Source organism: Leucoraja erinacea, chromosome 40, assembly GCF_028641065.1.
Source record: "Leucoraja erinacea ecotype New England chromosome 40, Leri_hhj_1, whole genome shotgun sequence".
Classification (NCBI taxonomy): Eukaryota; Metazoa; Chordata; class Chondrichthyes; order Rajiformes; family Rajidae; genus Leucoraja; species Leucoraja erinaceus.
This window is the reverse complement of record NC_073416.1, coordinates 744,184-756,413: the sequence shown is the minus strand read 5'-3', so window position 1 is coordinate 756,413 and position 12,230 is coordinate 744,184. Positions and strand designations below refer to the sequence as shown.

At 46.6% G+C, this 12,230-nt stretch overlaps 1 protein-coding gene across 1 annotated transcript in view; it reads right to left on the bottom strand.

Annotated features, from left to right (window-relative positions):
* Positions 1-800: 800 nt before the first annotated feature.
* Positions 801-12,230, bottom strand: part of LOC129714643 (aryl hydrocarbon receptor-like) — a 37,101-nt gene continuing 25,671 nt past the window's right edge. The window contains exons 6-11 of the mRNA XM_055664362.1: positions 11,334-11,464; positions 9,355-9,557; positions 8,408-8,517; positions 7,612-7,753; positions 5,007-6,486; positions 801-2,232 (exon numbers count right to left, since the gene is read on the bottom strand). Of these exons, the coding sequence (XP_055520337.1) occupies positions 2,149-2,232; positions 5,007-6,486; positions 7,612-7,753; positions 8,408-8,517; positions 9,355-9,557; positions 11,334-11,464 (2,150 nt within the window). The 3' untranslated portion in view covers positions 801-2,148. The remainder of the gene's footprint in view (positions 2,233-5,006; positions 6,487-7,611; positions 7,754-8,407; positions 8,518-9,354; positions 9,558-11,333; positions 11,465-12,230) is intronic.

The window sequence follows — 12,230 nt, the reverse complement described above, 5'->3', positions numbered from 1 at the left end:
GGTGAATCTGTGGAATTCTCTGCCACAGAAGGTAGTTGAGGCCACACAGTTCATTGGCTATATTTAAGAGGGAGTTAGATGTGGCCCTTGTGGCTAAAGGGATCAGGGGGTATGGAGAGAAGGCAGGGATGGGATATTGAGTTGGATGATCAGCCATGATCATATTGAATGGCGAATGGTGCAGGCTCGAAGGGCCGAATGGCCTCTACTCCTGCACCTGTTTTCTATGTTTCTATGAACTGCGATTGTGGGAATAGCATTATTCAGTTAAGAGAAACAGACTATCAAAGATTGATTAGTCAATAATTTAAGATCATTAGGTTTTTTTTATTTACCTAATTCTGCACTATTTGAAATATCCAGATGCGACCAAAATATTCCTGTATAAATTGTCAGTTTTGATATGAGAACAAAGGTCCATTTTACGGGTGACAACAGACGTTTTTGTGCCAAAATACAAGTTACAGCAGCACAAATTGATTCAGCAAGGATTGCAAACTTAAAGGCCCTCTCCATAATCTCTTCATTGCCAGTTAGAAATGTTTCAAGATGCAAGATTTGGAGACATCAAACCCTGACTGACTAAGAATATTCATTGTTCAAGAAGGAACTGTGCAGATGCTGGAAAATCGAAGGTAGACAAAAAGGCTGGAGAAACTCAGCGGGTGCAGCAGCATCTATGGAGCGAAGGAAATAGGTAACGTTTCGGGACGAAACCCAAAGGGTTTCGTCCCGAAACGTTGCCTATTTCCTATGGGTTTCAGCCCGAAACGTTGCCTATTTCCTTCAGGGTTTTTCCTATGGGTTTCGGCCCGAAACGTTGCCTATTTCCTATGGGTTTCGTCCCGAAACGTTGCCTATTTCCTATGGGTTTCGTCCCGAAACGTTGCCTATTTCCTTCAGGGATTCGTCCCGAAACGTTGCCTATTTCCTACGGGTTTCGGCCCGAAGCGTTGCCTATTTCCTTCGCTCCATAGATGCTGCTGCACCTGCTGAGTTTCTCCAGCATTTTTGTCTACCTAAGAATATTCATTCCTGCTTTGTGGATTTGAAACATACTAGAGTTTTCGATCTTCCTAAGAGGGATGGGGAAGGAAGGGATTAGGGAGCATTCTTTCGAGTGAAGAGTATATAATGTATAAGGCACTTGAGGTTATATGGTCCTTCACTGTCAATTGATTGTAAGATAGCATTGATCCAGGTTAGGAGCTCACTAATTCATTTGGTTTTGTGAGGGACTACTTTTGTACTATAAAAAGTTACAGGGCATTAAACAAGGATATCCACACAGTGTGTGTGCCTTGCTGTCAGCTCCCACTCATTGTCCTCTATATATATGTTTATAGGAATCCCTTTCCAACTCAGAAAAGAGTGAAAGGAGCAAGCCGACATTACTTTGAAACTAGTTTCTTTTCAAGGCTGTGCTTTTTGTTTTCGAAGGGAAACAGTGCTCACTCTTGAAGAACTCCCCCTGAAGGTATTTCAGCAGATTGCATGATTGTCACAAAGCCCATTGCAGTTCAGATCCTCAGTGCACAATGTCTTTTGCAAAACAAAGCATTAACTTAATTCTCAAAGACTTTACAGTGCTTAAGGATGGTCTTAAAAGTCCCCCGACATTAAGATGCTTTCAAACTTTGGTCCAGGGCTGATTGCGGTTCCCTACTGCCCGACACCAATCCTTGTGCTTTTAAAGAACCTTCTGCCATTCAAGGTGCAACTTAGCTTTCTGCAAGCAAACCTGGCAAATTAAATCCAGCCTGGTGTATTCAAGAGCTGGATATCTTAACTAAAGAAAGGTTGTCCTCCAAAATGGCATCTACCAATGCAAACAGTTGATGAAAATCTTCCTTTAAGGCTGCAACGATGAATCGTGTTGTCTTGCTGTGGTTACTTCCAGAGCTCTGCCACTTCCTGTTGCAGGAGGCCACCCAAGCTGAGGACTATTCACAGCGTTCACGTTTTGACAATCTTAAGCCTCCGCTTGAGAAAAATCTTCTGAAGAAAAATCTAAAAAGCCAACCTTTGGATAAGGATCGGATTTGCCCAGAAGAGTCTTCGCTGGTTGCCAAGCAGACGTCTTGGATGGGGCCTCAAGTTTATGGAACAATAGGTGTCAGATCCTTTCACAGAAAGCCTGATGGTCCATTACTGTGCAGAGCCATTGCCAAAAATAGGGGTCCCATTCATAGTCGGGTGAAAGCCTAGAATGCCATTGGAATCCTCTGCCATCTATAAAAGAAAATTGGATAGATGTTATCAGAGGCACTTTGATACACCTGCCTCCTACATGGCCCCATTCTCTTTGGAAAGTTAATCACTTAGAAGGTCAACTGGCAGATCAATTAATTTGAATTCCGACACTATGAATGTTTGCAATACCTCACTCTTTGCCCACTAAGACTTTTGTCAATCTCATACTGCTGGGAGAAGAGAGAAAGTCCGAGCAGGGCTACAGATGTATGCGGTGGGGACTGCAGGACTTGTCTTTGGCATTCCTAACATTTGGAAGAAAGTTACATTCATCTAGAGGAGGGCATTCGACACACAGTGTGGAGGCAGTGTAAGGGTGGAGAGAGATGGCGTGGAAACTGGAGGTGTGTTTTCAGGCAAAGTTTCCGAAAGGCGGACATGAAGAACATATCCTTGGGAACACCAGAGGTAGCAATGGAGACGCAGAAAGAGTAGCCACTGGTGATAATTCCCAGGCCACAACTTGCAGAGGATGGGGCGGTCAATCGCGTCACAGCCTGAAGGATTTACCTTCAGTTGAGTTTATTGTCACATGTAGCGAGGTACAGTGAAAAGCTTTTGTTGCGTGCTAAACAGTCAGCGGAAAGACAACACATGATTACAATCGAGCCGTCCACAGTGTACAGATACATGATAAAGGGAATAAGGTTTAGTGCAAGGTAAAGTCCGATCATAGATAGTCCGAAGGTCTACAATGACGTAGGGTCCAGTAAATCAGGACTGGTCTCTAGTTGGTGGTAGGATAGTTCGGTTACCTGGTAACAGCTGAGAAGAAACTGTCCCTGAATCTGGAGGTGTGTGTTTTCACACCTCTGTACCTTTAACCCGCTAATGATCAGATATTCTGATTATTATTACATTGCTATTTGCGGTGACTGGCTATGTACACATTAACTGTTGCATTCCCGACGTTCCATCAGTGACTGCACTTGACAAGTCCTTTGTTGTCGTGGGCACTTTGAAAGGAGCCACGCAAATGCAAGTCTTGCTTTCTTATCTAAAGTGTTGTGCTCTGTTTGCTTGCAGCGTTTCTTTCAGTTAGAAATCGTCAAGTGGCTGGGTGTCTCGGTAGCATAATCAGACGTGTCAGGGAATTGGGCAAGTCCCTACAGCAGTCGAGGTATTAAGGTTGGGGTTTCTGCACTCTCTAGCCCATGAAGAAATACACAAGCAGCTCCTCTGCTCGGTCAATTAAAAGAGACTTAATATTGCTGACCCCATCGCTCAGAAATGTCAGGAAGCATTTCACGTGCAATTGGTTGCTATGAAGTTCAGTGTTTCTATTATGTAAACAAACTTGACAACCATTTTGCATAAGAGTAAAATCAAACAAACAGCAACAAGGTGAATGGACAGTGTATCTGTTTCTGGCACTTCCGAGTTTTCTCCAGAATAGGCAGGCGTCTGAAAGCCAGCACCTCCACAGTATAGGGCTGGAGTAACTCAGCGGGACAGGCAGCATCTCTGGAGAGAAGGAATGGGTGACTTTTTGGGTCGAGACCCTTCAACTATTTCACCTTTTGCGCCCCAACATTGTTCTGTTTATTCTTCAAATATTTCTTTGAGAACTCTTTGTATTCGTTCATGGGATGTGGGCATCACTGGAGAGGTCGGGATTTATGACCATCCCAGGTCATGTTGGGATTGGACTTGGATCCCGACACACTGTGCAGGAGGATCCGCACCAACTTTGTGTGTTTCAAAGTGCCCGTCTTATGCAGAACCAGCTAATCAACCTCCGATGGTCTCCACCTGGATGCCAGCTCTGCCACTAAATTGGGGCGCAAAGGTTTTATAAGAGGAAGCGATGTCGTTCTAGGTAGAAAATGCGGACTACACTGCACATTGAAAGGGGAATTACTGAACACGAATGAGGAAGTAAAAGATTATTACCTCAGAATAGATTCCATCGGTGGTTAACACCATTTTAAGCATAATAATAGATTCCGAGCTCATTGCCTCTTTTTTGCAAAATTTAATTTTGAGACAGAACCGGATTTGGTCAATTTTCACAATTTTCTTCCGCCCTAATTTGCCCTTTCATTGTGCTTCACGGAAATAATTCCTCACGAATGAATACATTTGGAGTAGCTCGGCCAAGCATCCTGCACGCCGGCAAGGCTGGGACCATTGAGCAATCGAGGTCACTCACCTCCTCTCCCGGCACAAGGGATTCATCATCATCCAAGGTGGTCAATGCAGTCCCTGTCCAGCCAAAGCCATCAAAAGTGAAAGATAGCGGTTGGAAGAATTGCATACCAAGATGGCGGGTGTTGGTCAATCTCAAAATTCTCAAGCGGTTTCATCGGGAATGTAGTGGACTATTTGCCCTTTAAGTCATTTACCCTTTAACTCAATCAACTCATTGCTCACCCAACCTCAGCTCCATTCCTTTGTCACATTCCTTGCTATCCTTGTCCAATACAAATCCATCAGTCGTGGTCCCGAACAGTTCAGTTCTCTGAACATCCATAACCAAACGGGAAGGAGAATTCCACATTTCCAAAATCCCAGGAGAGAGCTCTGTTTTTACCAGGCTCTCTCTACAACAGGGCGTTGAAGTCCAAAGGATTCTTGAGTGCCCAGAATGCTCCAATTTACCTCAACTTTCTCCAGTGTGGGCTGAATCTAGGCCTAGTCCAGGTCTCACAATGGAAAAACCCCAAATCAAAACCCCAGCAGATCTGATAAGACAGTCAGTGTTAGGTAACCATTGTGTTTTTGGTTTCAAATATGCAAAATCTTAGGCTTACCTTGTATAGATCAACAGCGCACCAGCTGTTTTGTTCCTCGGCGTGTAAGTGTGAGCACTTGTTCATATGAGACAACGGGACGGTCGCTGTGGGGTGGAATGCGGGAAGGTTTGTCTGCTTCCCACCCACACAGGGTGCGGTGGAGCTGAAAAGTGGGAATGCCGTCCCGTTTGGATGGTTGGCACCAGCGAGCCAGTCCGTTTGACTGCAGGTCTCGTGTGCGTGACTAGCTAGTGCACTGCTTGGGTGACCGAAGTCCAGTCTGTTGCTCTGTGGAGGAGCAGGAACGCAGGGAGGGGCACTGGATGGTGAATTAAAGAGGGGTGCGTTGTGCTGTGTGTTGATCCTACAGCTCTGTGCAGCCCTCATGTATCCATAGCTGACGCTGCAGTTGGTCGAGGCAGCTAGATTGTGTCCGGTGACTGGGGATGGGCTGGGATCGCTGGACTGCTGGTGATAATGGTGCGGCTGTCGGTTGTAGTACTGCGCGGGGAATTGCCGCTCGCATGGCTGCCCGTGCTGCTGCAGTTGAAGGCTTGGTCTTGCAGCCCGCTGCTTGTGCAGGACATGCTGCTGTACATATTGCTGCTGCATGGGGCCAGAGGCATACTGCTGCTGCCGCGAATGGGACCAATGCATGTTCTGTTGTTGGAACAAGTCCTGCTGGGGCATGCGTTGTGCCCCATTACAAGGTCGCATGGCTTCTTGGGGCAAGTACCTTGCCTTGGAGGGCTGTTGAGGGATCGACGATGGCAGGCTCTGCTGCAAGTGCAGTGACGCCGTCTGGGGAGACCGGTTACTTTGCCTCTGTGACATTCCCGAGCATTCAGGCAATTGGTCCCCTGTGCCCAAATTATCTTTCACTCCAGTCGGCTGGTGCAAACTCTGCCCATTCATCTCCTTCTGCTTCAGTGATTCATGGACATAGGACAAAACCTGGTCGTTTGTCACCATGTCGTTCAGGGAGCATTCTGTATCCACGTCCATCTTCAATGTGTTCTCCACCCAATGCATGAGCTCCAAGTCTTCTGGTGCCAAGCTCTCCAATACATTGGGCAGCCCAGCTAACCCATCGCCATTGTCACTTTGAAAGATGTCATCCAATATGGACAACAGATCATCTTCCTGCTTACTGCTGGCATCTTCCTTTTTCACATTGTGCTCCCCGTTTGGCGGGCATGATGTACTGGCTGCTGAAGCGCTGGCAACCGCTCCGCCAATTCGGCTGAACGAGTACTTGGGTTCCACTGCCGGGTGGCTGATGTACACCGCCTGGTCTTGGCTCATCATGGCCCCAAGGAGTGAGTTGGGATCCACACATTCATTCGGCACCATGCCGGGATTACCGTTCTCAGACGGAAAGGGGTTGGTGAGCCCGAGCAGCGGGGAACTGTTGTCGTACAAGGCAGCCTCTCCCGTTGAGAACGGTAGTTGGAATGGCATTGTACGTTTCTGAAAGTGATCCATCCCTTCTTTATCCCTGTGGGGAAATAGCAGAAGTACATCTCTGCGTGAGTTATTGCGGGAGGAAGCATAGGCAAGGCATAACGCAAGATCAATGAGACATCAACTTATTCATAGTCACCCAGCATGGAAACAGGCCCTTCAGCCCACCAAGACCATGGCAACTATCAAACACACATTTGCAACTATTCCCACTTCATTCATAAATCCATGTCATAGGATTCGGCCCATCAAGTGCATTCCACCATTCAATCACGGCTGATCTATCTTCCCCTCTCAGCCCCATTCTCCTGCCTTCTCCCCGTAACCCTTCACACTCTTACGAATCAATTATTTGTCAAACCCCACCTTAAAAATTCTGTGGCAAGACCAGCATTTAATCCCTGTCCCTACTTACCCTGAATCAAACGAGCTGACCACGCCTATTCAGAGGATAGTTTGGAGTCATATTTACACCAGATTGGGCAAGGATGGAAAATATACTTCCCTGAAGGACATGGGCAAAGCGGAGGGGTCTTTATGGCAGAAGGTAGTTCTACTCACACTTCATATCCAGTTATTTAAATAACTAAAGGTCATCCCCAGTTGCAACAGTGGGATTTGAACTCATGTCTAGGGATAAGTTAGCCTCGGCCTCCCAACCTGCGGGACTGGTAACCCATATGTCGCATAATCCCAACCAGTAATGTTGAACAACCAGGACAGAGGCCCCATAGCAGAAAAGTCCACGTGGCAGGTCTGGAAACTGGAAGTATCCCGAGCTAATTCTGCCACCACCATCATATATATATTGCCACAAGGCTGCCACTGATGGTCACCGGAAGCTTGCGTCCTTTTCAGGACGGACGATGACAGCGAGGTCAATATTTGTAACAAGATGGACACGAAAAGAAGAATTAGACCAGGATAGTTTTATTACTCTCCCCAGCCCCCCCCTTTCCTCCCCCCCCCCCCCTCAGCAATGCTGCCCTTTAACACCCGCTGTACTGAGGGATAGCCAAGTCTATCTTTCTTGGCGAACAATCTAACCTTTTTTTCGGGTAAAAAATAGCTTGCCATACTTGCCAAAATGTTGACTGAACAGCATACACAAACTTTAACAGCATCAACAAAATCACATGAAGATCTTCAGTCTACATACGTTAAGAGTCTCTGCTTTGCGATGATGCAATCTGGCTGCCCATTCTTGTAGACCGTTCGAGCATCTGCCTGCACCCAGATCCAGACGTTCTGCTTCGTCAGTAGTCTGAAGATAGTTAATCCACTCTCTCCTGTCTTCATCACTGGGGAAGACACAAGTGAATGGTTAGAAACCACTTTTTTTCTGCACAGAGGGTGGTGGGTGTATGGAACAAGCTACCAGCAACATGAGGGGTGATCTTATAGAGGTGTATAAAATCATGAGAGGAATAGATCGGGTAGATGCATAGAGTCTCGTGCCCAGAGTAGGGGAATCGAGGACCAGAGGACATCGGTTCAAGGTGAAGGGGGAAAAGATTTGATAGGAATCTGAGGGGTAACTTTTCCACACAGAGTGTGGTGGGTGTATGGAATGAGCTGCCAGAGGAGGTAGTTGATGCCAGGACTATCCCAACATTTAAGAAACAGTTAGACAGGTACATGGATAGGTCAGGTTTGGAGGGATATGGACCAAAGGCGGGCAGATGGGACTAGTGTAGATGGGACATTCTTGGCCGGTGTGGGTAAGTTGGGCCGAAGGGCCTGTTTCCGTGCTGCATCTCTAAATAAATGAAATAATTTTCTCATCGTCTTCGGCACATCTGACATTTAAGTAATTGAGTCGCTATCATGTGACTATTATCACTATTTAAGTTGTCAATTATGAGCCACTGTAAATAAAATGGCGGATGGAAAATTCATAAAATGGCGGATGGAAAATTCATAAAATGGCGGATGGCGATTCCCTGCCCACTTACAGCGAACATGGTTGTCAGCACAGTACAGCATGTCGTGAGCATGGATGAACTGGTATCCCGAACCTCTCATGCACAGCTCCAGTTCAGAGTAACCCAGCACAATTCGAGCCCTGGAAACGAGGAAAGAAAGAAAGCAGGAAAAGGGTCAACATCTCATAGAAACACCAGCCACGTTCCACAAATCACACAAGAGAAGAATGAGTGAATTACTGAACGATCACTGCGAGCAGAATCCTGCACAGCGCCACGCTGAGAGCGATCTTCATCACGGCTTTATGGACTACCTGAAACACTCCTATTTCCATTTCCCTCATTTACTACCGTAAACATCCAAATACTTCATCAAGCTTTGCAAGAAATACAAGGCACATCTTTAAATGGACAGAGGACAGTAATAGAAACATAGACAATAGGTGCAGGAGTAGAGGCCATTCGGCCCTTCAAGCCAGCACCACCATTCAATGTGATCATGGCTGATCATCCCCAATCAGTACCCCGTTCCTGCTTTCTCCCCAGACTCCGTTAGCCCGAACAGCTAAATCTAACTCTCTCTTGAAAAAATCCAGTCAATTGGCCTCCACTGCCTTTGGTGGCAGAGAATTCCAGATTCACAACTCTCTGGGTGAAAAAATGTTTCCTCATCTCAGTCCTAAATGGCCGACCCTTTAGTCTTAAACTGTGACCCCTGGTTCTGGACTCCCCCAACATCAGCACCATTTTTCCTGCAGAATTGTATCTGTTTTTATAAGATCCCCTCCCATCCATCTAAATTCCAGTGAATACTACAAGCCCAGTCCACCCATTCCTTCGTCACATGTCAGTCCCGCCATCCCGGGAATGTTCCTGGTGAACCTACACTGCCCTCCCTCAATAGCAAGAATGTCCTCCCCGACCACCATGGAAACAACCACACAGTGAGCCAACAAAGAGCCCCCTAAAATACCTACTTTGCATCGCAGGCAACAGGTGAAAAGTCGAGCTTGTGTTTGGTCTGAAACAGAGCACTCCTGGTCCGGATTTCAAGGATGGCAGGCACCTGAAGAGGGGTTGCAATGGCAAACAGTGCCAGCTGTGGCGGGAGGAGGGAGCCATCTTCAGCCCGCTTGTTCTGCCCATGGAGGTACTTCAGTCTGCCTTCGATGCTGAGAGCCTCGGAGAGGGCAAAGAAACAAAGCTTTTAACTCAACCAGTGTGTTACTTCAAGAAGAGAAAGGTACAAGCCTGAGCAACTCAAGCTGGGAACCATTAGACTATTCCAGGTTAGCTCATATACAATAAACAGTTTCTTCCCGGCTGTTATCAGGCAACTGAACTGTCCTCTCACCAACTAGAAAGCGGTCCCGACCTCTTTGGAGATACTCGGACTATCTTTAATCGGACTTTACCTTGCACTAAACGTTATTCCCTTTATCTTGTATCTGTACACTGTGGACGGCTCGATTGTAATCATGTATTGTCTTTCTGCTGACTGGATAGCTCGTGACAATAAGGCGTTTCGCTGTACACGCGACTATTGTAGACTAAACTAAACATTGATTCATTCTTTTCAATCACATTGTTGCCCCTTAAAGATCTACCTATCAAAACCCTCTCAGTCTTTGGCAAGTGTCTTCTGAAAGGCCAAGAATCGCCCAAACAGTGTTAACTGCGTGATTGGCCCACAATCTCTCTCTGCGCACCTCGCCCCAGCTCCCTAATGACGTGATGCCCATTCCACTTCCCTCCGCCAACCACACCCAACCCACTTCCTCTTGACATGAAACAACTTCCTCCTGACACCGTATCATGCTTGTTTCTACTTTTATTGTGGTATTAAAGACAAGAATGGTAACGTCTCCAACAATGCCCACGTCCTGTGTGGAAGTAAAACACATCTGGCAACCAGATGTTGCCGCCACTTACTAAAGTGGCACAATAAAGGGCCCTGCAACTCAGGGTCAGGGCAATACTGGGGTGAACTATTTCATAGAAACATAGAAAATAGGTGCAGGAGTAGAGGCCATTCGGCCCTTCGAGCCTGCACTATTAGCCATTCGATATGATCATGGCTGATCATCCAACTCAGTATCCTGTACCTGCCTTCTCTTCATACCCCCTGATCCCTTTAGCTACAAGGGCCACATCTAACTCCCTCTTAAATATAGCCAATGAACTGTGTGGCCTCAACTACCTTCTGTGGCAGAGAATTCCACAGATTCACCACTCTCTGTGTGTGAAAAAAAAATGTTTTCCTCATCTCGGTCCTAAAAGATTTCTCCCTTATCCTTAAACTGTGACCCCTTGTTCTGGACTTCCCCAACATCGGGAACAATCTTCCTGCATCTAGCCTGTCCACCCCTTTAAGAATTTTGTAAGTTTCTATAAGATCCCCCCTCAATCTTCTAAATTCTATCGAGTACAAGCCGAGTCTATCCAGTCTTTCTTCATATGAAAGTCCTGCCATCCCAGGAATCAGTCTGGTGAACCTTCTCTGTACTCCCTCTATGGCAAGAATGTCTTTCTTCAGATTAGGAGGCCAAAACTGTACGCAATACTCCAGGTGTGGTCTCACCAAGACCCTGTACAACTGCAGTAGAACCTCCCTGCTCCTATACTCAAATCCTCTATGGCAAGAATGTCTTTCTTCAGATTAGGAGGCCAAAACTGTACGCAATACTCCAGGTGTGGTCTCACCAAGACCCTGTACAACTGCAGTAGAACCTCCCTGCTCCTATACTCAAATCCTCTATGGCAAGAATGCCTTTCCTCAGATTAGGAGACCAAAACTGTACGCAATACTCCAGGTGTGGTCTCACCAAGACCTGGGTGGAAGATTTGCTTGACGGCGATCCTGTGTGCATTCTAGCTGCTTCTTGAAGTCACCAGTGTGCGCCCCAAAGCCTGAATAACCCTTCAGTCGAGATACAGCACTTGAACTGTTTCTTACCACATAGCCAGAGGAGCTGTTGAGGAGAGATCGCATCTTACACACAAACGTGCGCTCCATGAAGGTGGAGTTCTCCGGTGGGAGTTGCTGCGGGTCGTAGCTGACAACAACATCACGCCTTGTGCCAGCACCTTGACACCAGAAGACAAAAGACACCTTTCAGCACTTTGAGAAGGGACATTACACAGGCTGGACAGCAACCATCAATCCATCAGCACGACGAATGTTTGCAGTCAGAAGCCTCCATACGTAGCAATTGAACCATCCACTCACCAACTAGAGAGCGGTCCACATCTGACCTACCATCTACCTCATTGGACACTATCTTTAATCGGACTTTACTGGAGTTTATCTTGTTATTTATTCCCTTTATCGTGTATCTGTACAGTGTGGACGGCTCGATTGTAATCATGTATTGTCTTTCAGCTGACTGGTTAGCACGCAACACAAAAGCTTTTCACTGTACCTCGGTACACGTGACAATAAACTCAACTAAACTATGTTATGCAAGTCCCCTACAACTAAGTCATCCCACCACTCGTCTCTGGGGAACAAATGACACATTTTCCTGCACTGTACCCATGTGCCCTGAGCCCCTTTAATACATAGAAATCAATCCATCTTTGTTTTTAATCAACGCTAAGGTTCCTCTGTAGGTCATCCATCTGAGGTTGTGTTCGCCAGAGGTTCCGTATTACATAGAAACATAGAAATTAGGTGCAGGAGTAGAGGCCATTCGGCCCTTCGAGCCTGCACCGCCATTCAATATGATCATGGCTGATCATCCAACTCAGTATCCCGTACCTGCCTTCTCTCCATACCCCCTGATCCCCTTAGCCACAAGGGCCACATCTAACTCCCTCTTAAATATAGCCAATGAACTGGCCTCGACTACCT